The 27,526-nt window shown below is 43.5% G+C and overlaps 1 protein-coding gene across 4 annotated transcripts in view; it reads right to left on the bottom strand.

The window, feature by feature from the left end:
* The window catches only part of LOC122412889 (E3 ubiquitin-protein ligase Rnf220-like), a 111,826-nt gene that overhangs the window by 73,441 nt on the left and 10,859 nt on the right, over window positions 1-27,526 (bottom strand). For 3 of the 4 annotated variants that reach the window (XM_043422858.1, XM_043422859.1, XM_043422857.1), the window contains exon 4: window positions 5,174-5,311. The exons of the other annotated variant lie outside the window; for it this stretch is intronic. In XM_043422858.1, the coding sequence (XP_043278793.1) occupies window positions 5,174-5,311 (138 nt within the window). The remainder of the gene's footprint in view (window positions 1-5,173; window positions 5,312-27,526) is intronic. 4 annotated transcript variants of the gene reach the window in all.

The raw sequence follows: 27,526 nt of genomic DNA, 5'->3' as shown, positions 1-27,526 counted from the left end.
TCATATCTGAAATCACCTTGAATCTGCTCCGATGCAAGGAAAGAAGCAAACTATAATCCATGTATTACTGATATCGAGCGCGCGAACGCCGGATTTGTCTGGTTTTCTGCAAACGCCGCTAGCGGTTCGCGCTACATGTCAGACAACGAGATGAACAACCCCGATAATAATGAATTTTTACAAAATTTTACGGATGAGTCGATGCGCAGCAGTCCGGGCGGGGTGCGCATTAATTTCTCTTTACATTATTTATCATTTTTATCGGAGCATAAGATCATCATTGGCCTCTGCAAACTGTTTTCGCCTCTCTTTAACGTTTCTTTAACGTTTTTTCATCGCCCCGCAGAGCTTTGAGATAATACAGCGAGCGTCGTTTGCTTCGTTATTCACCATGCCTGCGAAACGGGACAAGTACTATATCGACGAAGCAACGGCAACGGTGGCATCACTTGCCGCGACACTGCTAAACGGCAATACTCGCTTTTCTCGCCTCTCTTCGCAGAGACAGTAATTTTACTTAATTAAATTCCGTTCTTTCTGCCTTTGGAGCGTTTAGCTACCCTCTCGATTCGTTTTCATCCTCGAAGAAGCTCGTGCTGTCCTTTCCTTTGCTCTTTTATTCCGCAAGAAGAAGAAGAAGAAGAAGAAGAAGAAGAGCAGAAACTATCCAAGAAGCGTTTACGAGCAGCAACCTTGAGGCGCGTGTTCGTGATTTCTTTTTTTCCTTAAAATTTCACGCTCCGTTGAAGCCAATTGTGAGGTGCTGAGCAGAGTTTAAAAAAATGGTTACTCGTAGCCGAAAAAGACCGACGAGCCCGTGATCCAGTTTGCATTTTTATTATATATTTAGCTATTCACAATCACTTTGTGGAAAGTTGAAGGTTTCGGACATTGAAGAAAATGAGCAAAGCAATGAAAAATTGTAATCGCTGCCGCGGAAGGAGATGTCTTTATTCTCGTTCGGAGTAATCGTATTTTCAAGACGAGAATTCGTTAAGAATACTGCGTGGAAATTAAGAGGCCTCTGGTGGCTCTCGTGGGGAACACGGGAAATAAAGCAGATATTTGCCCCTCCACGGCTTCCGCTTTAGTCTCTGATATGTCGCAGTGTCTTTTTCCCTCTTTTTCTCTCTTTCTCTTTCTCTGACGTTACACCTCTTCATCCGCAATTAACATTTATGGCCGCTGAAACTCCCGTCCCCGCCACCCCACTTGCGCAAAAACTAATTAAATATTCCTGCAAAGACGACAATCCGGGAAACGAAATATATTTTCAGCCCCGGCCCCGCAAGGCTCTTGTGCGGGGCTGGGGCATCCTTAAACTGCACCCTGCTTTGACTTTCATCGCCCCTGACCGATAACGAGTTAAAAAACTTGTTCGAAATGTATATAGCATTGTTCCGGTTAAGAGAATTTTTACCACTTTTTTTACTATAAGTATAGAGACGAATTGCGTGTTACGACTTGCGCGGTCAATTCGATGAGATATGCAACACGCGCTCAAAATTTCTCTGGCGCAGCATTCGCAGCAGCACTTTTACCGATTATATTGTTCGTCTTTCCATATGTTTCTCGCCGGGTCAAGTCATACAACCGGCCGAGGTTCGTAAAATTCACTTTTCCGCTGACCCCCGTACAACGGCCAGATATTTTAATGACGACCATACAACGGATTTTTTAATGACCTCACCGTAGCACGGTACTGACCGGGTTTGGACCACGAGTTTTATAGTTTCTTTCCTAGTAGCGATCTTCGGCAAGATCGTAATGACGACGAAATGAGGCGCGGAGAATAAGAGGGAGCGAGAGTGCAAGCGAGCGAATGGACATAACCAGTAAGATGATAAAGGCAAAAAGTTATGTATATAATAAACATACCGTGTGCAGCACCAAGGGCGAAAAAAAAGAGCGACGTATGAAATTCTCTTCACGCTGCGGTGTGTAATCAAAATTTTGTTGTTCAACCCCATAGTCGGAAATTTAACGACACTGTTATAAGGGACTCGCGGTGCTAATTTGGGCCGCTATTTAACTCGTCTTTTATTTTCGCTCTCTCACTCTCTCTCTCTCACACACACACACACACACACACACACACACACACACACACACACACACACACACACACACACACACACACACACACACACACACACACACACACACACACACACACACACACACACACGATCAGAAAAATTGATGACGACGAGTAAGTGAATCAATGGTCCATTTCATTGCGGAGACTTTTTTGAGTGAGTTTTTTGAGACATTACCATTATTCCGTTTGAATTTTTCATTTCAAAAGGACAGAGGGATGTAGGAATTTCAGCGAATGTGCCAAATAAATATTTGTCGGCGTTGAACAATTCATTCCGACGCAATTATTCATTTATTTCGTTATTTTCGTTCGACCGTCGAAAGATTATTGCATGGAAAAAAGGAAGCCTATTCCTTTTCGGAATTCATATAGAATCGAAATTATTTTAAATTGCGAAGAAAATATGAGGAGTTTATCAAGGAATTAATTGAATAAATTGTGAAATGTACTGGTAAATGTATATAGGGGTGCTGGGAGTAAACGCGTCCAATGTAAAATAAATTAACGTAACGAAAACAAGATATTCACGATTAAAACTTACTTGACACGGGAGCCTTGGATAACTTGGGTGCGGACAAGAGTGAACGTTAATAAGAGAAAAAAAAAAGTCGTCGACTGTTAATTCATCGTAATCGCTCGGTGTGACTAAGTAAGAGAGCAAAAGCGGGATAATATTCTTTATTAAAATACCAGGAAATTCCTGTGATGCGAAAAGATCGGTATTCGCGCGTTTTATTTCAAGATATAAGAGGGTGAAAAGCGCAGCTGTTACCCTAATTTGGCAAAAGTAACAATATCGGCCCCGTCACTCTTTAAATCGCGCGAATAAAAATTTCCTGAAGGCATGATATTAACTCACGAATTCATTCGGTCAAAAAAATTTTTACAATTTGTTACATATAAAATGTTTATACTTATTGGTTTGACATCGGAATGTCTCCGTGTCGACCATAGCCACATTTATTAAGCGTATCCAATATATATTTAATGAAAGTATAATATAAAAGCTATAGCGAACGGGCGATATCTTCGATCTCGCGATAATTTTTGTTTCAACATTCTCGCGGTATAGGATATTATAAAAATCCATCTCGATTACGATACATCAATATACGATGGATCCATTTACGTTTCATCGAAGCAGTAAAAATCATCAGAGTCGGCGTTTCCTTCAATCTCGACGGGATTTAATCTTTATAGTTGTCACTATATCGATACTGGGAGCTAATATCTACAATAGTCATGACACGAGTTTGGGAAAGTGATGATAAAACGCGGTTGCAACAAGAATGAAAAACATGATGAACCGGAAATGAATACGAATACGTTTTCGGGGATTCGCGGGTCATGCGGAGAAAGATATTGGCGCTGCAATCGCACGGATATTGAAGTGGTTTTTTTTTTTTTTTTTTGTCGGGTCGATCGAAAACGTGAAACAAGCGACATATGTACGATGTTATCGACATATACATACGCGCGTATATGCGAATGTAAATCATATTTATATACGCAAGACCGTGCAAATGAATAAATATATATTGATAATTAGAGATGCGCCTCCTATGTACAACGAATAAAATGATTTTTGATAAAAATATCCGCAATTGGCCCACGTACAAAGCTGTAATGAGAGTATACGAACGCGGTAAAGCGGTAAGTGCTGTCGTCGTTGGAAGGGAAATTTTTCAAAACGCCTTCATCGCGGGACGAACGATGCTCACTGGGATTTCTCGGGCTCCTTCCGTCACCTCTCCCCTCGCATCGCTTTCGCAATGGTTTTCACAACGGTTCTCGCACGGTGCGGCACAACATCGCCACAGATCGAGAGACATAAATTCTTGACTATAAACGAGAGCGGTCGCGCGCGAGTATACGAGCAACGCTATCTGATTACACGCTATACACAGATCGCGGTTTTGTGCGTGTACCCGTGACTGCGAGAGAATGAAATAGAGAAAGAGAAAGAGGTAGGGGAGAGAGCGAGAGAAGAGATAAAGGTGTACCTAACTACGTATACCGCGAAATAAATACAGACGCGATGCCGATTCCGTCAGCTCGTTAGCGAGAAAAGCGAATATTACGCATATGCGTATATGTGTTACGTGTGCCACAAGTTTATACCCGCACACACGCGCGCGCACTCAAACGCGTGGCGTGTAATCTATACGATCCGCACGATCGCCCATATACGTACGTGTATATATAACGAGAGAATTTTCTAGCTTGCCTCTAAACACGATCTCGTCCATCTACCCCCTCACCATTCTTTTCGTCTTTAACACTCTATGCTGATGTACTCGCGTTCCTCCTCCTCCTCTACTACCCCGACCATTTATTTATTTCTCTTTCACTTTCCAATATAACTGATCGATTAATACGGATATAATAATGATTCGCCTTCGGATCCCATCATCCCGAATATATATCGACGTGAGAGAGTACCTTCGTACCTTCGTTGACAAAACAGAGGAATGTTCCGGTCGTTTGATGGATAATTGGTGCGAAAGAAAAACGAGTAGGTATACCGGAGAATGGGAAAGTCACGAGCGAGTATGTAGAGTCGGATGAATTGCAATTACGTTTTCCGTTATCGCACTCTCGGAGCTGGAATATATAATGCCTTTATCCCTCTTTATTGGACGGCGATATTGCTCCTATTGTTTTTCGTATTTTCTTTCTATTAACCCCGATTTACTTTGAGCTCGGTTTAACGGAATAAGGGCTCGCGAACGTTCAAGTATTGACGACGAAACGGCTTTTTATTGCGACATTGCGCTTGCAGAAATGTATATATTAAATCACCGAGCAGGATATTTTTTCTTCTTTCTCGTTAGTTTTCGTTAGAATAAAAAGAGAGCAAGCACGGGGGTTATGGGATCAGTTGTGGGATCAGTTTTGGGATTATAGGTACCGTGCTTATTCGTGTTATTAATGTTCATTTAAGGCATACGACAACCACTTGAAATTAAATAAAATATTTCATATTGCAAATTGTTTTGTTATGCGAAATCACTGCAACAGGATAATTAAATAAAGAAAGACGAATAATGAAGATGGCTGGTGTAGGCCTACCTTGGTCGAAAACAAGGCATCGGGCGGTCTTGGCAGCGAGTCCCGGGGGCAGAGCGAACCTGTAGGTCGGGCTCAGCGACAGCCCCAACCCCAGACCGAGCGCCTCCGCGCCGCATCTCCCCCCGAACACAGGCCCCACTAGAATCACATCCCACATAACAATCCTTTTTCAGTAATCGTTATATTTTTTCATTCATTCGAATATTGCTACTTTACTTTTTTCTTGTGACACATCTTTCTTTCGCGATCCTATTATTTATTGTTCGTTGATGCGCATGAACTTAAACATTGCGAGTATAGATTTAATTAATCGCGCGACCGAACCCTGCTGCGTGGGCGAGCTAATTTTCGATAAGATAAATATTTAAGCATGCAGTTGGAAGCTGCTCTTGTCATTTCCGAAGAAAGATAATCGCCGTTTAACCCTCGCGGTATACGTGTGCCTCGATCACACCCTTTGGGCGCCCACAAACACGAAATGATGAAAATATAAGAGGGGGTAAGAGAGAGAGAGAGAGAGAGAGAGCGACGAGCGATGCCGCGTACCGGTGTGCTTTATTATATGATCCACTTTGCGATATCGGAGGCCGCTTCTATTGCGCCCACTCTGTAATTATGTATATTGATATATAAAACATCGCGTAACACACAAACACGTGTACGCGAGCGCGGCGACGTCCCTGTTCTCGCGTACTATATATATCACGAGGTTTATTGCTTTTTAGTGTAGTACACTCGCGGCACGTGCCAAACTCGGGATGCGCTATAATATTGTATATCGCGATGCACCGCGAGCGCGCGCCATCCTCGTCTTCAATGCGAAATATCCAATATTTTCCGCATTCATTTTGCCAAATATATATACCGTGGACTCTTTTGATGAAATTCTTCAATTCGCGCGAGCCTCGGCCGGGCCGCGCGCCGCCGGCTTTATTCAATCAAAATACTGCCAAACTCATTGCAATTTTAAATACGAATGAAAGTTATATGTATATATTTTACCGGTGATTCTTATATTTGCGTGTACACACGGAGAAAGATCGTCAAGACACATATGACGGGAGTTGAGTATTTATTACAGGACGAAATAGTTATTTATTTCTGGCTGATCGTGCAGCGGCGGTATGCACAAGGCCGACGGCTTAAAACCTGCTTTTTTTCTTTTCCGCGCGTTTTCGTAATTCCGTTTTGTAAATTGGGTCTTTGAGATGCGAAGCATAACGGGGGCATAAAGGTAATAAAGTGAGAAGAGCAAGTACGGGGAGGGAATTGAACGGCGGGGCGTAAGCTATACGGAAGCTATATATATAGTAGAATCATCGTTTTTTCTCTATTCACTGTTCTCTGCTCGTTGGTTTAGGCGGATCGTAGCTTTCGGCTTGGTAGCTTACACGCTGATTAAGACACCCGATACAATTAGGCGGCGAAAAGAACCTCAAACGCGATGCGAGCAGACCGGAGGGGTCCGCCGCCGCCGCCGCGGCACGTCTTTTCACGCTGCTTCCATATTTTATCCTTATCTATATAACGGGTGTCCCCCTTTCAATTTCACTTCCCTCCCTGATATACTTGGTATAAATATAAACGTCTGCCAATATACATGTTTTATGTATGAGATACTCCTATATAATTTACCTTGCGAAACTCATCATTTCTTTCATCGTGATCCGCATCTCGTCTTATTTCGCGAGTGAACCACGCAAGCGTTTTTCAAAAATTCATTCAAATTTATATATATAGGTATAGTACTCAAATCATAATCGATTTCACATATGTGACAATTAATTTGCGAGTCTAATTGAGCTTAAGCCATAAATACTACTAACCTTTGAATATTCAAGTAATATAAGAAGAAGAAGAAGAAGAAGAAGAAGAAGAAGAAGAAGAAGAAGAACAGAAGAAGCACACTCTGACGAATAATACAAACAATGGAACAAAGTGTGAAAATAATAAATCTATTCTTCGCGACGAATCGTTCTATTAATCGAAGAGAAAACACCCGTTATATGAATATATGCCGCCAATTTGAATAAAAAAAAGGGAGCTGAAAGAGGATATGGGACGTGTCATTTCACCGCGCATACAAAGCACAAAGAGGCACACATACGCGTACACACGACCACGGGGGTGTAAGCAGTACGAAAATACTCGCGGTCATCCCTGCTCGTTTGCACGGCGAGAACGATCGCTGCAGTTTCTTTCGCCAGCCATACCGGTAAACATTCGCTCTCGCGTATATGACGCTACTTTCCGACTGCTCGTCGGAACTCGGACTCCTCTGAACCGTGGTCGTGGCGCGAGGCTCGTGTCCGGCAATTCCTATACCTATATATGTGCGTATGAGATCGCGCGAGGAATCTGAAATTCTCTCGGTGACTCTTTTCGCCACGTATATGTACTTTTTAATTCACAAGCTTCGATTGAAAGTTTGATTTAGAGCTTAATACCAGTAGTAGATATTCCTCCGAATATTTTTTTATTTTTTCTACTTTTATATTTTCTACTTATTTCTACTTATATCTAATATGGTGACGCGTGTATTTATGTGTCGCGACACAAACACCGACATATGCGTATTCATATAGCGAGAGATTGTTTGAAGGAAGAGAGGAAGCCAAACCGATCGACCGAGTACTTAACCGACGATGAGGGGCGGAGCATCGCGCGAGGCCGCAGGCTAATCGTGATTTTCGCGATAATCGGAAATTACACGAGGTTTACGGTCGTGTTCGCGCTTGGCAAACCTCGCGATGACGAGCCGCTGATCTAAGTGAATTATCCACTCGCCGGGGGAAGGGAAAACCAACGCGCGTTCCACGTTACCTCGCACACACCTACGAAACAGGTCTATAAATGCGAGAATAAACGGACCAGCGTTTTGTGATGGAAACTGACGCGCTTAATCTCCCCGCAATGTCCATCGGAAATAACATTCTATAGCTTTCCTGCGCTATGCTGTTCTCATTCGTTATTACGGGCGCTTTCCAAGATTCTCTCATTAGGCGGCCTGATGCACCCGCGTTATATTTACGATATATAATTGCATGCGACTGACCGACCGCGCGGTACTGTTTTATCAACGAAAAATGAAATCGCCCGTTTTAAGAGTTCTCATACGCGCTGGGAGTAGGCAAGTCATGAAGTACGCCCCTCCTCAATGCACAAACAAATATATTCTTCGTCGTATTGGATATACATTTTTATATTGGCTATCTTATATATACCTATATATGCGCCTATAAATGCGCCCGGGAAACAGTAAAAGCACCAATAAAACTAAAAGGTAGAAGAAGCTACCGCATGTACGCGGCATTTATAGAATTTTTACATTTTCCGCGTGCGGTCTCGCATAATTACGGAACGGCACAAAGAAAAAAAAACAAAAAAAAAAAAAAAAATTCGGCAACGCAGCAGGAGGAATAGGGAATACTCTTCTCTAGCAGCTCTCTTTACGTCTTCCTCCTCCATCCGTGCGTGTCTCTCTTTATAGAATGTATTTTTTTTTTTTTCTTTTTCGACGGCTGTATACATATACATGCTGGAAGAATCGACTGAAAGCCAGGAAGAGGAAGAGAAAAGATCTCTCGACGCGCGCCCGTACATGGCACGCGGGACATACGAGCCGCGCGAGACCCAGACTGGCAGCTGACAGTCGAGGCTTTTTCGCGAGATCTTAATCTGCGAGAGTTTTCGTTCGCTTGGTTCGCTCATGTCGAGAAAAAGGATAAACAGTGAGAGAAAGAGGAGAGGGAGAAAGTGTGTACATCTTGCGAATGAAAAAATTCTCGAAAAAAACGAGGGGAAAAAAGGTAAATGATGCGCGAGTCCGGCGAAGAAGGAGAAAAAAGTAGTAGAAAAAATGGCCGTTCGATTGAGAGCAGGACAACGATCTGGCAGTTGGTCGCATTTTTCTTCCATCGCCATTCGTCGAGAGAAGAAAAGAGAAACGAGAGGATCGATCGAAACCTCAACCCGATCGAGACACGAATCTGAATTATTCATCACGACGCGAAACTCGCATTTCTCCTTTTCTTACTCGGTTGTACGTGTGTGTGTGTGTGCGCGCGCGCGCGCGCGCGCGTTGAGTACTCGACTTGTTGACTTCTCATCCGCCCGCGCGCGACATCTCCCCTAAGCATATGCTCGCGCTCTATGCTTCCGCCAACCCCGCACGAGTGCCCCCCCCCCCCCCCCCCCGCCTCCGCCTCCGCCGCCCTTCCTTCCTTCCGACCACTATTCTTTCTTTATAACGCTCCTCATATATTTTCCTTTTCATCCATCGCGCGTTTTCTCTAGCGATAAAATAATTATCTTCTAGCTCCCCTTGATAGGTCGTCATGCGTGTGTTGCTAATCATATACTTTAATGCGTGAAATATTGTTTTCCATTGGAATAAAAATTAAAATTTTCAAAAGAAACGACAGTCGCTCAAGTTGAAAGAGATTTTCACTTGAGGAGAGGGGATAAAAATCATTTTCTGCAGTTATACTGCGTTTCGGATGCTCAAAATGAAGAAAACACTGAGGCGCGATTTCGCCGCTTTGACTATCCGGGGTGTTGCATAAACAAGTGCGAGCAGCAAGAGGGTAGAGAGCGTCATCATCCAAGCGATATCGAGAGAGTCTTGAAACACGAGATCGCGAGTGGCTTGGGTTGCAACGAGTTATACGGCTGGCTACATCCCGTGAGATACCTTCATCCGATGCCCTCACGTTCAACATACACCAATCTCAATCGCTCAAAACAAAAACACGAATCCGTTATCTATATACCTATATTCTCATCGTAATTCTATCAAAGTATCTCCGCTTCCGCGCGAGAAGATAAATAAATTGAAGCAGCAAAGTGTTTGAAATCGTCATACGATATGAACGCCAGCTATGAACTTATAAATAAATCGGATTGTCTATTATTTTTCCAATGAAAATAATGAACTTTCGAATGGAATATCGACATAAATTTCAATTTATTTCGTAAGACGATTAGCTTTGATAATATACTATGAGACGTATTAGGTGTATACATTAATGTTATTATGCGTCGCGATATATCGCGTCGATGGAAGAAAAACTGCACGCGAACGAGTGGGCCGGCCGGCCGGCCGGCCCGCCCGCCCGACATCGACGCAGTAATTTTCTCAGGACGTTCGAGTTTCATGGTGGTTGATATTTCATACAGAGTGGGTAAAACAGACTGGGCTATAGCTTTACCTGTAACCCGCCTGCTTCTAAAGAACTGTATAACAACACGTCTACGTCATCTATGTTGTTCTCTCGCGGAGTCCTCCTCTCCGTCCCCACCCCGTCCGTCACCCCGTGAACGTGAACGTGATCACCCTCGCGAACAAAGTGCGGTTTTGCGTCCGGGTATACAATACGCGCGCGATTGGACCATACCGTGCTGGGGCTTCTTCCTCCGCAAACTTCGTTATAAATATGGAATTCGACACAGGCGTGAGACCCACTTGATATTTGACATTATGCAAATGTATAAGTAAACAGCCAGCACAGCAATAAGTACATTCCACGCCCGTGTTTCACTATATATATATATATAGTGAATATATTTTGACGGATCGCGTCATTTTTCATCTTTATTCCAATCGACTGAAATGGAATAATGTTCATTGGTGGGTCCGCATTTAAATCATTTGAGGGCGTGTGTGTGCTCTAAATAACGATATTGTAGCATATATACCGTATCTGGTACCAAGATCAACGAGAACAACGAATTCAATCCAAATAGTCGCCAACTAGGTGAGTAGAAGTGAAATTTAAAAAATGTAAATAAATGAGGATTAAAAAAAAAAAAAAGAAAGAAAAGTTGGGGCATTTAAATTCGAAGACGAGAGCTTCTGTTTGTCCCGTCGCGCTCTGCTCGCAGCAGCTTCGCAGCGTTTGCCCTATGATCGTGCGGACAACATTCTTTATCCGCGCGCGGCGCGGAGAACGATTAAGACTCAAGAGGGACGACCGAACCGTCTTCGGATATTTCGAGCCTGTGCCACATTTCTATTCCTTTTGCTTCTCTTTCGCTCCCAATATGTGTGCATATGTGTGTATGCAAGGTATAATTCCGATGCTGGAACGCGAATGAATGTCTCGATTGTTTCGTCTTATACACATAGCCGTGAGAAAAGCGGGCACGTGCTTCTGCTCGCCGCGATGCAAACGCGAATCCGATATACTTAATTAAATGAGCTACGCGTGAGCAAACAAAAACGATCTCGATTTCTCTCGTTGCTACATCTCAATTCGAGTCTAAACTCCTTGAAGTTTCCTTTCCCACGCGCACGAAAGGAAAATTCCACTCAAAATTTAAAATCTATTTATTTAATTCTTACAACACACACATATAGTAATTTTCTACACAATTCAGACATTTTTATTCGGAATTGACACGAAAATTACAATGTTTTTGGTTAAAACTACGGGTGTCATATTATAATTCTTATAATCTTTTTCTTTCCGTGCGCGCGCGCGCGCTATCTTCTTATTTATTTGAATTTAAAAAATTGTCAATCGCATGAAAAGAATATAATTTCTTTGGATAATTTTCGCCATCTAATGGAAATCGTGAACGATTTGAATTGAATTCAATAAAATAGGATTCACCCAACTTTATTAGATATATATATATATGAATGATGTCTCGAGAAAGCCTTGTTACCGGTGAAAATGTGGCTAATGAGTATAATAACGACGCATAAACGGTGGAAGATTTGACAACTTCGTCACACTCATATACGCATGTAAATAGAAAGTGGCTGTTATCAATCTTAACAAATAAGTTACACATGATTTTAATAATTGCGAAGAATAAATTTTACTCGTTTCTTCTTTGATCACCGAAAGAGCATAAAAGTTGAGTTGCTTTTTTGAATCACAAGCTAAAAGTGATTATGAAGCGGAATTACACGTCTTGCGCGAGAAAAGAACTTTGAGGTTGTATATCCTTCTTCTTCTTCTTCTTCTTCCTCCTGGCAAACACGAGCAGTTTGCTTTCTCTTTGGTGGTAACATCCGTTCCACTCATCGGTCTGAGATGAAATGGAGATGATAAAAAAAAAAAACAAAAAAAAACCGGATGAAATCAAATGACCTTTCGATCGTGCAAGTATATACGTATCACGGGATTATAACATTCACGCCGTATATGGTCCAATAGCGGAATTATACTGCGCCTCTCCACTTATCTATATTGGTATTATTGGTAACACTCGTTGCGGAGGACTTTGCAACGCTTATACGGGATTACAGAGGTAAATCTCGAGCATGGGGCCCGCGAATTCGTTTCCAAGATTCTCTCGATAAGCCATCTCTTTCCCTCTCTTGGCTCTGCTCTTCTAGCTCCTCTTGTCGAAACTCTGTGGAATCGCGCCGCGTTGACTATAAATTTTATCGGGCACGACGAAGACCCGGCTACCGTGTTACTCTAGATCGTATCGGTTTTTTAAAACCACACTCGAAATAACCGAGCGAAAGGGAAATTTTCAAAAAATTTCAAATATTTTCATTAGTCCGATCGCGCTATAATTTTTCTTGTGGGAGGAAAATAAAAAATATAGAATATAAGAAAATTCTCTTTCGTTCGCGTCGTGCAAGAACGAATGAGTTGAGAAAAAAAAAAAAAAAAAAAAAAAAAAGATTCACGCAACGTAGGAAAATTGAGTGGGTGAATTCGCCACAGGAATTAAATCAGACTACTCAAAGTGCCATCGAGGCTTGAAACTAGATACGCGAAAGAATTTTTCCGGATGAGATTTTTTCCCTTGCCTCATTCCAATTCGCGGCGTTCTCGCTTAACGAGGATTCCCAGCAGCGTCTGGATCACCGGTAAGAGGGAGGTGGTTCGTTGAGCACAAGAGGGTATAAGAGATCGCTTTAAATCGTATCGTGGCAACCAAAAGAGCGCGAGTTACGCAAAGTTGAATTTCCGAACGTTCGAATTACGCCCTTTTGCTCGTGAAACGTCGATTTATAAACGGAGGATTTGAGTGTCGGAACTTGGAGCGTGTGATACTTATACTCCTGTGTATAAATGTATATTATAGAAGGTATCTCGCGATCCGGAGCACACTCAAGATCTAGACACGGCCGAATCTTTTTTCCCTCTAATTAATTTAAGAGAGCTCCTTTTTTCGAGCCAGAATATACGACATGCCCAGGAGCACGTATATCCTCCTCTCGAACGTATACTTTCTTCTCTTGAAAAAATATATGCTCCGCCGTCTCCTTATCGCCCCTCGCGCCTCGGTGCCTTATTTAAATTATTTACAGGTGCATATGTCATCTTCAAGCGTCGATCGTCAAATAGTCAAGGAAACTCGAATTCGCGACGAGTCTCATATTTTAATGTTTATATGTAAGCACGAATAATCTCTCTCGCATCGTCTTACGAAATGAAAAAGAAAACGCAAAGAACAACCATACTACGGCTATATACGCGCGGCTATAAGTTGTAGAATATTTTGGTTGGTTATTGTTCTCCGGAGGGTGCAGGTGTTGGGCCCGTGATCGGTCGATCCAGGGGTCACACTAAAGATACTTTGGAATCAGCCTCTCCGTAGAGCAGAAACAGCAGCGAGGGCGGCAAATCGCGAGGGGAAAGGATGGATGAGAGATGGGATGAATCTGAGATTTATCTCGGCGACACTTTCCCGACACTTCGGACGGTTCTTCTCTGGTTCGTTCGCTCGCACGATTTCAGAAATACAAGGCTATCGTCGGATGATATACTACAAATATTTCTCGATTTTTCAGCCACGAAAGGTCTTTAGAATAATTGTGCCAGAGCGTATACTAATAATAAATTAGCTAATCGATTTGCTGGATATATATATATATATATATATATATATACGCGTATCAATATTATGTATATTAGCAATAAAAATGCGTACACGTGTTCGAGTGTCCTTAGACGCTGAGCAGAATTATAATTCGTTTGGATAAGAGAGCCAAATCGTTCAAGAGCTCGTCGCGTATAATAAATTGCGGATTGCTCGATCGTACACGGAATTCGAGGTCTCGAGTTCGCCCTGTAAAACCATCTTACCTCGATTAAAGTGAAAATATATGGCGCCTTTAATTGCGAGCAGCAACATTTCGGGCGAGAGAATGAGAGGAGCCGCGAAAAGAGATGGTCCAGCAGCTTCAAGGTGCATGGAAAGAGCCTCGCGTCCCGAATACTTGCCCCGAGAGGAGGTGAGAAAACGTTTATTATGCGAGAGCGAGAATAAATCAAGATAATAATGCATCGAGCAATGCTAAGCGCGATTGAGAGTTCATACTAGTATTAAAAATTCTACAAATTTGGATTTAGGATTGGATATAGAATCTCTTCGCGATGATGCAGTGTTGGCAAATGCGTCTTGGAATAAAAAGGAACCATATCTCATGCAGTTATAAGTCAATATACTATAAACGCGTGTCTTTCTATCTCATGAAATGAAAAAAACTCGAAAATTTTCGGAGCCCTAAACAGGGGGGGGGGGGGGGGGGGAGTAGAAAAAAGAAAAAATCGTTAAACTCAATCGAATGTAAGAGATGTAGGAAGAAAAGGTCCTGTAGGCGGGTGAAAATTGAGGATTTCCATGCGGAATATCCTCGCGATCGCACAGAGCGTGCATTATATACTTTGTATCTATATGCATATATATAGATACAAAGATAGAGAAGTACTTGTATGAGTGTACCGTGTATAGAGGTAAGGAGTACGGGTGATTTCGTACAGATGCATTATTCATATTGTGTGAGGAGATACGATATGATCCAATATGTGAATAGGGCTCTTGCTCGCAATTGCCATGAAGCGCGCGCTTTCACGGCGGGGTACGCTTTTCGAAGCTGAATGCAAGAGAGAACGGAGAAAGAGAGTGTGCGTGTGTATCCCCCTGAGCTTCGACACTCGCTAAGCTCTTGAAAATTGGTCTCCAAATTTTCAGGATAATTTTCGGGGTACCGGCACGGTAAAAGCCTTGTTATACCTTGTTATACCTTGTTATACCTATACCCCAATATTTCTCCATCATTCCGAATACAAGGTGTCTCGAAAGTCGCGATCCAGATTCAAAAACCATCAACATCCACCGCGCGACTTCTCGCTCATCTTCATTGTTACGTCATTATATAATGAATGCTGTATATGCTGGGATATATATATAAATAAACGCGATTTTTCAACGCCATGTTTGCAGTACGTGTACTGTAAACTTTTACCGATACTTGAGACGACTTTGAACTTTTTCGGGAGCCGTAGCTGCTCTCTATATAATAACTGATGTGTGTTACGAATAGATCGTGAAAAACGTTCATTTTCAAACGTATTTATCCGAAAACGTGCAAACTTTCTGAAAAAATCGATTCTCTCCGAGGAAAAGGAGAATAAACTTGAGAATCAAGAGTCACAGAGAAAACATCGTGACCGTTCCCCTCCTATGCCGGAGAAGCCAGAGCGAGAAAAAAAACAAAGAGAGAGAGAGAGAGAGAGAACGATGAGAATCTTATTAACACACAATGAGATAGTTTTGTTTCTCCGCTCTGCCTCCTTTGGCAAAATTCTCTCGATCGAGTCGCGGGGTTGAAACCTTTAACCATACCACGAATGCTGCAATCCTCCCGCCGATACCGGGTGTCCCTCGTCGACCACTATTTTACCAACGGAAAATTGTTATTTTTTTTATCACATTCATCACTCGAAATAAGAAATAAAATTTTTGAAATAAGAAATAAAAAAACCGTATAGTTTGCGTAAAAATATTGTTCGAGCGCTTATATTCCCCGACTCATTGACCGAGGATGGAAAGTTGATTATTTCGATGTGCTTGCTCGAGACGTTCGTTTTGTTTTTGGGACACCAATTGTATGAAAAAGTTTTCAACGCGCCGCAGGCAACTCAAGAGAGATCCTCGTGTTTGCCCCCCCATTGTTTCACGGACGCTTTGATAAATTACCGAATAATTGTCAAGTATGCTCTCTCGCACCCGATCGCGAGTGAAAAGGGGGAGAATAAAACAAGGGGAAAACATATGGGGATCGAAAAAAAAATTTTTTTTAAAAAAAGAACAGTAGGTCGCAAAATTATAACAAGTCTGAAAAGGGACGATTCCTCGGGGCGGTTACGAAAAAGGACTTTGCGATCTTTCTCCCTTTTTTTCACGCGCGCCGGTCCAAGAGTCCTGAGAACAAAGATTCTTATACGAGACTAAATACATCAAGTTGACATTCCGCTATATCCCCGGTGCGCGAAAAGTCGTAATATTTTTTGTTTTTTTTTTTCTTCCACCAAATGAAATAAAAACCAAAGAAACTGGGCGTAAAAGGTCGTTTTTTCCATGCCGCGCGAGAACACAGACCAAAGAAGATTATGCGGAACCGTTTTTCGGACGAAGCAAGGGGAATAATACGAAGGCGTATAGACCGATGATGATATTGCTTGGTTAACTTTGAGGAAAAAGTCGAAATATTGAGATACTCGTCGGAAAGAAATTGAACGATAAAAAAAAGAAAAAAATGACGGGGCTTCGCTTTTTCTTCTCTCCCGTTGCGTCGTCGTCCGCCATCAAAATAAAAATCATCAACTAGTTCGAAAAAATATGTAGATATAATATGTAGGTAGATACCTTGCGTGTACGAAATGCAGTAGGTTCCGATGAGAGCATATATATATATAGATGAGAAAGAGAGACAACGACGATGAGAAGAGGAAACCGCGATCTTCGCGGGGATTTTAATCCTAATTCACGAGCGCGTTTAACTGTCGCGATAAAGTCGGGAGTGCAGAGATCTATAAATTTGTCGAGCAAAGGATAATTCTTCGGTAGCATTGGCAAGGGTAAACGCGAACGAGAAAGAGCGACGGAAGTGAAAAAAGACGAAAGAAAAAGAAAAATAACACCGAGTGAGCAGATGGATGTCGCGCCGCTTTAACGTCGAAAGAGAGCGAGAGAGGGAGAGAAAATAGCCGGTCGTGAGAAGCGAGAACCAGCGGTAATTTATCGATTCGTGCGAACGAGAAGCGAGAGGAACCGCGGTAGCGAGCCGCTTAGGAAGAGTGACGGAAAAAGAGAAAAAAAAAGTGGCACGAAAAGCTTTAATCAGCGATTTAATCCGTCGCTCACGAGACTTTTCGGTGAATTTATTTTTCCGGTAGCGCTCTCTATCTTTCCTAACCTGCATGGACGAATTGACGTGGTCAAACGTATAGAGAGGGAGAAAGAGAGAGAAGCACGTGCCTCCCACCAATATACGACCGAGAAAACACGCCCAGAACGAGACAAGATTAAAAAATTCTCCTCTCCTTCACCCCCTGCTCATCCCCTTAATTACTTAATCCTGTTATTACGGGCTGCGATCGTGTCAAAGAGTGCGTCCCGTCGGTGATCATCGAGACTAACTTGTACAGGCCGATCCTTTATAGCTCGTCTACTACGGAAAAGATCGAAAAAACCATCATTTCCGAGAACCCAAAAAAAAAAAAAAAAAAATCACGAGATCGAGTAACACGAAAAGGTTGCTGGGAAAACATGACTTGTTCGCGAATTGAGAGTAAAACATTTTCTCACACTCGCATATACCCTTCTTGGACCATTTAAACGCGCACAGCTTACAACCTGCTAGAAGATACAAAAATAACTGAGCGGAGGAAACGTTGGGTGCTATTTTTGCTATTTTTTGTGATAATATATGAATAAATGAGAGGAGATGAAATTGGTTGTACAATTGTTGCATGAACGATGCTGGTAAAGAGGTAAGAACAATCGTGGATGGGTGTTTATTATACTTATTGTATACAGAGTAGGAGTAGGGAAAGTGAGGTTGTCTCGTTATAGTCAGACGCGCGAGAGTTTCAAGGCAGTGACAAATGCCTCGGGCCTCTGTGATTTCGGTTAATTGTCGACAGAGCCATTTTTCACTCGTCTCGGTGTATCCGAGCCGAGGCGAGCCTGCTCGTACGGCGTTTTACACCGAGAAAGTGAGAAGAGAGTGTACAAGAGTGCTAGCGGCAGCGGCGGGTTAGTCGTAAATATCCGCCAGGGCGCCGCCAAGAACACCCGAAAGGGCTAAAGGTTGGATGGACGTCTTACTTTTCGACGTCGGCTTAGCTCCGGACCAAGAGGGATAGATACATGGAGAATGAAATACAGGTTTCGGCGGCGGCGGTGGTGGTGGTGGTGGTGGTGGTGGTGGTATGGTGGCGGCAGTACATGCGCATTTCGTAAGAAAAACGAGGTAAAATTGAGCCACGCCGCGCGCCCTGACACGGTATAGCGCATTAGTATTGGTCTTACGCTTATGAGACACGGGAACGACTCCTTCTTTTGTAAATAGCCTCCTCCTCCCGGTAACGACGTCCCGGAACAACATAAGGGCCGCACAAAATGAGTCCGGAGACGTGAAATCCGGAAGGGCGTGTGAACGATTCCACGGGATTAGGAAGACTTTATAGCTCCTTGAACGTCTTGTCTTATATAATTCCCGTTCGGATTTAGCATCGTTTCATCGCGAGAGAGCAGACGATATTTACTAAAGATTCCAACACCCCACTCTCGCTACATTTATATACCTATTTAAGACGCGGGTTTCAATGTTTTTTTCTTGAAGTCGAAAGTGCTCACATTTTGTGAGAGTTAGAAGAAATAGCGTCGTTGTATGTATATCGCCGAGCCGGACCCGCCTATGTAGATCAAATTTTCGAAGGAGCCCTGTAAATATGCGGATCGAGAAACAAGAGGACGAAGCTCCAACGAAAGACGGAAATGGTTAGAAGGGGTCAATCTTCGATAAACGAGAGTCAAAGTAGCCACCAAACCTCCGCGATTGTACGAATAAGCGGCAAACATTGAGAGACCCACCCCGCCCCCGAGTGAGGGACAATCGTTTCAACAGACATTTCTATGATGGGGGATGAAAGAAGCGTAGCTCGATTGTCTCGCTACGTCTCTCATCTTGTCCCTTCGCGTGGTCCGCGAGACGAATATTCTCGGAATACACATTCGCAACTGATTGCGCGAGACGATATAAAAATCATAAAAATCTAACGCGTTGTCCGCCATTGGGGTGAAAAAATATACAATATCCCTCCTCCCCTTTGGGTTAAGCCGATCGTCAACGCTTTTTTCTCTCTACTCTTTTTTCCATAGCTACCTAGCTACCAAAACAGCCCTATTTTTTTCTTCGTTGAGCTTCGTTGAGCTTCGTTGAGCTTCGTTGAGCTTCGTTGAGCTTCGTTGATTCGTTTCAGGATATTAGTGGAGAGCGAAACACAGCACCGCGCGCGAAAAACATACTTTCTCCATTGAGTACTCGGGCGCAGAAAAATATTTTCTTCAGCCCCGCGGAGCATTCGCGTCGCGCTCGATGAATAGATAAAAAGCAGATATGGCGAATGGAAGAGCAGCAGAGGGAGAGAATAAAAAGAAACTCGTCACCGCGCTCTTGTATATGCAAATAATATCTATCTGTTTCACGTTCAATTTCCACAAGACACGAGATAAATCATTGTAATAGCTATACGGAGTTGGAAAAACGTTTTGTCCCGTCACGAGTCTTGGTGGATTTCTTGATTTACAATCGTTGGGTGTTTTCAAGAGTGTCTTGGGGTACTCGCTGGACTAGCACCAACCAACGAACCAACCAACCAACCAAACGAGGAAGAACGAGGATCTTGATCGGGGTCGAAGGTGAAATGAGCTGCGGTAGTCAGCGATAGTCGCAAATCCTCTTCCTCGTCCTTGCTCTTTTCCCGGCGTTTGTATCGGCGTTTGTGTCGTCTCCGTAATTGAACGAGGAGAGGACGCACACAAGCTGGCCTTTCTTCGATCTGGACGACGCGCGAAATACGAGTGGAGGATACCGTTTAGAAAAATAACCGAGACCGGTAACCACAATCATTGCGCGCAGAGACGCATGTGTGGCGATTCCGGGCACGCGACTACGGAACGTCTATCCATCTCTCCGTCTCTCTTGGTATTGCGCTGATGGTGACAGTTCAATTCGAACTTTGGTGTTCGGTGGTCAGAAATGTTGGCCGCAAAACCGCACGTTCCCGTGATTTCTGTCTCTCTTTCGAAGCCTGGACATTTAGCCGAGGGGCCAACATAATTATCCGTCTCACTCTCCCTAGCTCTCTCCGATGCAGCCCGTATTCACCTGACCACTGTGTTCCGACTATCGGCTAACGCCATGTTGCTTACACTCCCGCCCCATATACAAACAAACGTCGTGCTCATATGCATCGGCCGGCTCGCTCACTCTCGTCCACTCTCGCGCGCGCTCCTGGCAAAACCCCTCTGCGTAACATCGGAAAGGCAAACCCACCGCTCGTACGCTCTACCGCGTTTTCGACAACACTCTGTTGCTCTCATCGAGAAGAGAGCGCAATGCACAGCCTAGATTATTGTCCCGATACCAAAATATTCCCCCGATTATGATTATATAAGAGCATCAGTAGCGGAATGTCGGTCATGAAATTTAATGCACCTACAGAGCGAGAGGGAGTCACCGCGACGCCCGCGCGACGCCCAACCAGCGTTCGCTCACTAATATCCGATCGGTTGACGCGACACGGATTATATTCCGTATACCAATATTTTCCTCCGCAGCCCTTGTACATCGCACCCCTTTCACCGTACTAAACGAATATAGTACATTAACTTGGCGCTTCTTCACACGCCATTCAACATACATCATATGCTCCCCCGAGTATCATTATATAAACGCATGAACCAAAAGATTAAGAAAATGATGAAAAAAATGAGGGCTTCGTTTTTCCATCCCGTGCAGAAAATCCTCTTCGCGTTCGTCCAATCGCGTTTCCATGATTCTTGATCGGAATATTTCGCAGATAATTTTGTTGGTTTATTTCGGCATAAGAGAGCTAGGCATTAATAGAAACTGCAGCTAGTTATTATGACGTCAACGTGCGCGCGCGCGCGCGTCTATATGCTGATAAAACTCAAGTTGGGTCGGGCCGCGCCACGACGCCGCGAGGCTTTCGCGCGAACCAAGACTCTTAATCCAAGCACGTTCTCGCGCGTCAATCGCGTATACGAATCCGCTCGGTTGGACGGCAGGGCAGAATGGTGCCACAGGCTAGGAAGTTGGCGGGGTATGCTGGGATCATAGAGGGACGAAGACAAGTATGGAGAGATAAAGAGCGCGGATATCGAACGAATGCGAGCGAACGAGAGAGGAAAAGATAGAGACAGCAACGTCGGGCACACGCAGATTTGCCAATTTGCCGTCGGCGTTATGTAGGTGGTTAGCCCGGTTAGCTGCTGGAGTGAGATGAAGTGCGCGTTTACGAACGAGATTCTCGTATACCGGTGAATGCTGCTGGAGGGGCTGATGTGCGGTCGAAGAGATTAATATGCGCGCGAGGCGAGAGAACGTACAACGTATGCTTTTGCTACACGTGTCGATGTATATGCACGACGATATAGATGCGTACACACGTATGTATAATGGTTGCCACTTGCTCTCACGGCGGCGACGGCGACGGCGGCGGCGGCGGCGGCGGCGGCGGCGGCGGCGGCGGCACCGTTTTGTTCGGAAGGAGAGTGAGCGAGCGAACGAACGACGAAATAAACCACGCAAAGCCAAGCCGCAGCATTCACTTGAATCTCGAGCCTCGCTCTGCGCCCCTTTCTCCGTATCCCTCATCCCTGTGAGCTGCTTCCGTTCGCAACCCGTTTCTCCGAGCTCCCTCCGATCCCTCGCGTTCATCTCCCACGAACACACCTCAACTCATCATACCCCACCCCATCCCTTTAACCGGTTTATATGGTCTCATAGCTATCGCTACGTTTGACCACCCTCACGATATTCTCGCCCTCTCTGCGTCATGCCTCTCTCGCTATACTCCCCGCTCCGCGTACTCTCGCGCGCTACCACTGCATCATCGCTCGTGTTCCGCGGCCTGGAAAAGGGACCGAGATGGTTCACTCCTCCCGTTGCCGGAACGCATTCCCATTTCGGGCCAAGCTTCGCTCGTCCTCTCCCTCTTTAATTCTTTCTATTCTTCTTTCACTCGTGTCCCTTCCCCGATGAGCTATACTGCTTCTGCTGCTGTTCGGCTGTTGCGTCTCATTGCTCTTTCACCCTCAACATCCCAGAATCGACGCTCTCCGCGCTCGACCAGCAACGTTTAGTAATTTCTGTCACGAGTCGTACGTTCCACCGTGCCAGACCGTTGCATGCCCATCCGTCCTACATGCGCGCGAGCCTGCTCCCGCAGAGGTTTACCCCAATACCGCGCGCGGTTGTCCCGCGCCACATCCGCCCCCTTCCCGCAATGTTTCTCGTTTTTATTTTTCTCTATTATATATATATATATATAACGGAATTCAAACGCATCGCGAGACCGACGCGGCTACCCGCGAATTCTGCTTGCACGACCCTAAAATACATAACGTCGAGAATATTTCGAGTCCAACTCCTCGATCAGAGCAATCAACGCAATCTCTATAAAATTATTCCTCGAGACTATATGAAATATATGCCGGGTTATGAAAATTCTGACCAAATGAGCAATCAGTAGCGATTCGCATAACTCTCGCGCATAACGCGAATGATAAAGACCCTCCTCATCGTCATCCTCAATATCGAACCAAACGTGATATTGCGCGTTTGATTACGGCGAGCAAAGACTAGAAATTTTTCAAGCTCGCAAAAAAGATGCTGCCATCTCCGTGCGTATCACCCATTTTGCCTCTCTTGCTCATCCTGCCTTATTCTTCATTTTCTTATTTTCCTGGGTGCTTTTTCCATGGTGTGCGAGGAGTGAGCGACACATGTATGACGCGAATGAAAAATGGATCTATAGAAGAGTGCTGCGACGACGGTAGGTGGATCTTTAGCCCGGGTATACCACGCCCAGGGGATTGAGCGGGCAACTTGGCGTTTTATCCGCGGTACGAGAATCTCGTGCCAAAGAGGAAGTTCCCGGAGGATGCTCCAGAGAGAGGATAATAACTGTATATACATGTAGAGGAGTGCACGCGCCTCGGAGTTCGATCGTAGCTTCTAGGGAAGGCGGAGCTTCTATTTCTAGTGGCTTGTTTGGATTCGTTCGCGGTTCGTGGGAGGCAAGAGTGCGATCCCACCGCGACAACGCGATATATAAACCAATGCGACCTAGCCTACCTAAACCAATGTACCGGGGCACAGCGTTCCAACTTTCATTGCACCGTATGTATGCGCGCACCATTCAAGCCCAATGAGACTGTGTAAGAGTTATTTCAGCTGCCAGTAGTTGGAAAAAGGACGCATAAAATGAAAAGAGAGGCGAGCGAGCGAGCGAGCGAGCGCGCGCGCGCGGGCAGCCAAGGTGGAGGCAAGACATCATTTCAGGCGAGTACGGGAGCAATAGTCCCTTGCATGCATTTAGATGCTGGGCCAACAAACTCCAAGGGGATGTTATAGCTCCGGTGGTATAGTGAAGAAACTCCCGGTGCGTATACCGAGGGCATATACAGCAAACCGATGGAGATCGAGGTGAGAGAAATTTCACTAGGCACGCGCAAAACCGAGAGACTCCAAGTATATATATATATATATACGATTAAAGACAAATACATATTGCGTACACCGAGGAGAAACGGAGGCGGTGCCGGCACATATATTTAAGTTGGTGCGAGAGCGTCGGCGCCGAGAATTCTACTCTCTCTTGGCCGCCTCTTGGCAACCAAAACGATAAATATACAAGAAGAAGTTATCGGCGGGCTAACGAAATTGTACATAGCAGCCGCAAATTTTTTATCGCATAGCTGCACAAGATAGGTCTTGTATATGACCCTAAAATAATGTACTCGCGTTAACTCGCGTCAATAACAAAAATTTTTTTAATTAAAAAAAAAAATAAATGTAGTTGTTTTACATTTTTATAATGATGAGATGTATTTAAACATATATTTTTACATTTATTAACGCTGAATATTTACCAACGCCGAATATTATTACTTGCGGTGGAAATATGCATGATAATGATATGGGAACGCTGGACAAAACGGCCACCATAAGAAATTAAGCGATATGTGTCGGTTTACATATATGCGCTGACAACTATACTGTTGCGTTAAAAAATTTATTTTTCATACTTATTTTCCTCTGTTAGAACGCCGTCTCAGCCCACATTATCGTTGTAATATTTTAACACGCGAGTGCGTATACAGAAACAAAACTTATTCCGCAAACTGTTGATTCGAATTTTGGCCATCGTGTCAGGTCGAATTCGCTGGCGAAAGGAAAAAAGCTGCAAAGGTCACTAAATTTTATTTATCAGATGTTTCCCGTATTTTTTGCGAGGTACTCTATTTAAAATCGATTAGAAACTGGATCCACTGCGCGTCGTGTCAAAAGTAAAAGGTAAATGGGTGACACGTCAACATAACTTGAAGACAAAAAAATGTACAATAAAAATAACACAAATACTCTGAACGCACCTAAATAAGATTCGATGTGTGCGCGAAAAATCGTTAGATGGGTTTGGAACACTTTAGATGTGTGTTCGGTTATCATTAGGTTATTTTGTCGAATGTTATTCTGTCTTTGTGGTATTTCGTCGTGTGTTATTTAGTCTTCGTGTTATTTTGAAATGTAACCCAAAAATAGCATTTCACCTTGTGCACAGTTATCGATAATGATGATGATGATGATGATGACGATGATGTGTTGGTTATTAATGCGATTAGTTTAAAATTCATATATGAATGAAACAAATACATCTCAGTCACTTAAACCTTTAAAATTCACAAAATATAGAAAAATACTCAAATATTTCATTTCTTAGCGTCTGTTTTTCGATTAATTATTTCCAATTTGTTGTTCAATGGCACATCAATACTAAGAAAAATTTGAAAGAAAACATATCCTGAGTTTGAAAAAAAAATTTTGAAAAATTATTCCATCTTCAATTTTTGGAAAGTCCACTTTGCCCCCATGTTCCCCTATATTTTAAGCCTTTCCTCTCCTTTTCCTTTCCCGGAGTAAATATCAGGGTGAATGATGATCGTTTTTACTGATTTCAAAACAGAGAGACCGAGACGAGACATTTGACGGGACGGAAGTTTCGTAAGATAGCTCAACCGCGCGGCGAGGCACGGAGAAGAGATTCCTATGTCCGCCGTGGAGGACATAATAGCCCACGGGGTCGGTGCCCTTGCTCCGGTCGAAGGTTGTTGAGATATAAATGACACGGGTACTTGGGTGCTCCGCCTAGTTTCGCAAAGGGGTGGTAAAGCGTTGAACATGGGAGAATTGGCGCGCGGAAGGGGAGGTCCGCGCCGCTCGACGCCAACTTGTCTTTCCACTTGCGCAAGAAACCGCAATATAGTTATCGAGTCTTTGTACGAATATACGGGCACTTTACCGTATCTATAGGATACATGTATATACATATTTAGAGAAACTGTCGCGAATCCCCGAGCCCCGGCCATCCCTTATAGGTGTGTGTACACTTGCCGCTGATGTATCCAGCACCTCATATCGGCAAGCTTGCGCGCGTCTATCCCCGCGTCTTCCCTTGCTCGTCTCGCTATATATTTCACCTTCTTCATTTTGGTGCGCATCAACTATTTTCTTAGACAAATATGATGCGGCGTTCCAAGTGTTGAGCGTCCAAAAAAAAATTTTTTTTTTTATTGACAATATATGAAACGCGATATGATAAGATTTTCGGTTATTTCGGTTCAATACGATAATCATTTGGTGAAATATTTCCGGTACCCGTGTCGTCACGATTACCGGATCATTTTGTTGAACGTGTAAAAAAAAAAAAAAAAAAGAGACGTTTTCGTTGCGAGACGTACAATCACAATGAGGCACATATATACAGGGTCAATCATTTAACGTGACCACCTCCAATAAATCCTAAAATAAGCGTTGAATGAAAAAAATGTTCAGACAAAAGTTGCACGGTTTCGAGGGGCACATTATGTGGTACATTTGTTGTTTCGATAGGTGGAGACGTCTCGAAGATTTGAAGGTCAACTTCGTTTTTTTAAGTGGAATGCTATATTTTTTTTATATCAAAATATGGTAGAGTATCGAATTCTGAGTAAAAAAATATGGACCTATATTAGCCCTAAACCTAATAGTTGTAAAGATATATGTAAAGACGGAAAATCATTATGGTATTGACAATAGGATTATCTGAATAATGTAATTCAGGTTTTTTTGCAGAAAATTTATTTTAAGAAATGTTCGAAGTGATGGCCATTAACCTCGACACATTTCCGAAGACGTAGAACTAATGATTCTCTTGATCTTCGAATAATTTCTGGTGTGATAGCGGCGCAGGCTCTTGTAATTCATTCTCGCATATTCGCCGGCGTTGTAGGAACATCACGGTAAACACAATCCTTTATAGCTACCCATAGGAAGAAATCAAGCGGAGTTAAATCCGGCGAACGAGCAGGCCAAGGGATTTCTGCACCTCTCCCAATTCAAATGTGTCGAGGTTAATGGCCATCACTTCGAACATTTGTTAAAATAAATTTTCTGTAAAAAAACATGAATTACATTATTCAGATAATCCTGTTGTCAATACCATCACGATTCCCCATCTTTACATAGGTATCATAGGTAATGGAAGGAATATGGTGAGATAACTTGTTGACTATGAGGTCTATACTTTTTTACTCAGAATTCGATACTCTACCATATTTTGATATAAAAAATATAGCATTCGACTTAAAAAAACGAAGTCGACCTTCAAATCTTTGAGACGTCTCCACCTATCGAAACAACATAATATGTACCACATAATGTGCCCCTCGTAACCGTGCAACTTTTGTCTGAATATTTTTTTCATGCAACGCTTATTTTAGGAATTATTCGAAGTGGTCACGTTAAATGATTCACCCTGTATATATATATATATATATATATATATATATATATATCTCGGTCGGGAATCGGAGCGCTTTTTTGTTACCAATAGGTAGCATCAAATTTTCCGAACGAAATGGATTGGGACGTACCCTCGAACGAAGCCTCGTACTCGTGCATTCGATTGTCGTAAAGAGAGCGCGCATCGTGCCAAGTGCTGCGGGGTTGGGAAACGAGAAAAAAAAAAATTTTTTTTTTTCATCGTTCGAATGAGAATCACAATAACGTCGAATCACTTTTCTCGTTACACATTTGTGCACGTATGTCTGTACCGAAAGGGTCGGACGGAACAAGATTTTTTTTTTTATAATTGCATTTTTCAATAAAGGTCGGCGGCGGGCACGCCGAAAGAGAACGCGAACGGGCCGCAAGGGATTGAGGATCGAGCAAGCAAATCTGCGTGCTCTCGCTCTCGCTCTTTCGCTGGCACACAAACATGCGGAATCGCTAACCCTCTTTCCATG

The sequence above is a fragment of the Venturia canescens genome, chromosome 7 (genome assembly GCF_019457755.1).
Source record: "Venturia canescens isolate UGA chromosome 7, ASM1945775v1, whole genome shotgun sequence".
Taxonomy (NCBI): domain Eukaryota; kingdom Metazoa; phylum Arthropoda; class Insecta; order Hymenoptera; family Ichneumonidae; genus Venturia; species Venturia canescens.
Note: the sequence above shows the minus strand (reverse complement) of the source record. Positions and strands in the feature narration are given on the sequence as shown.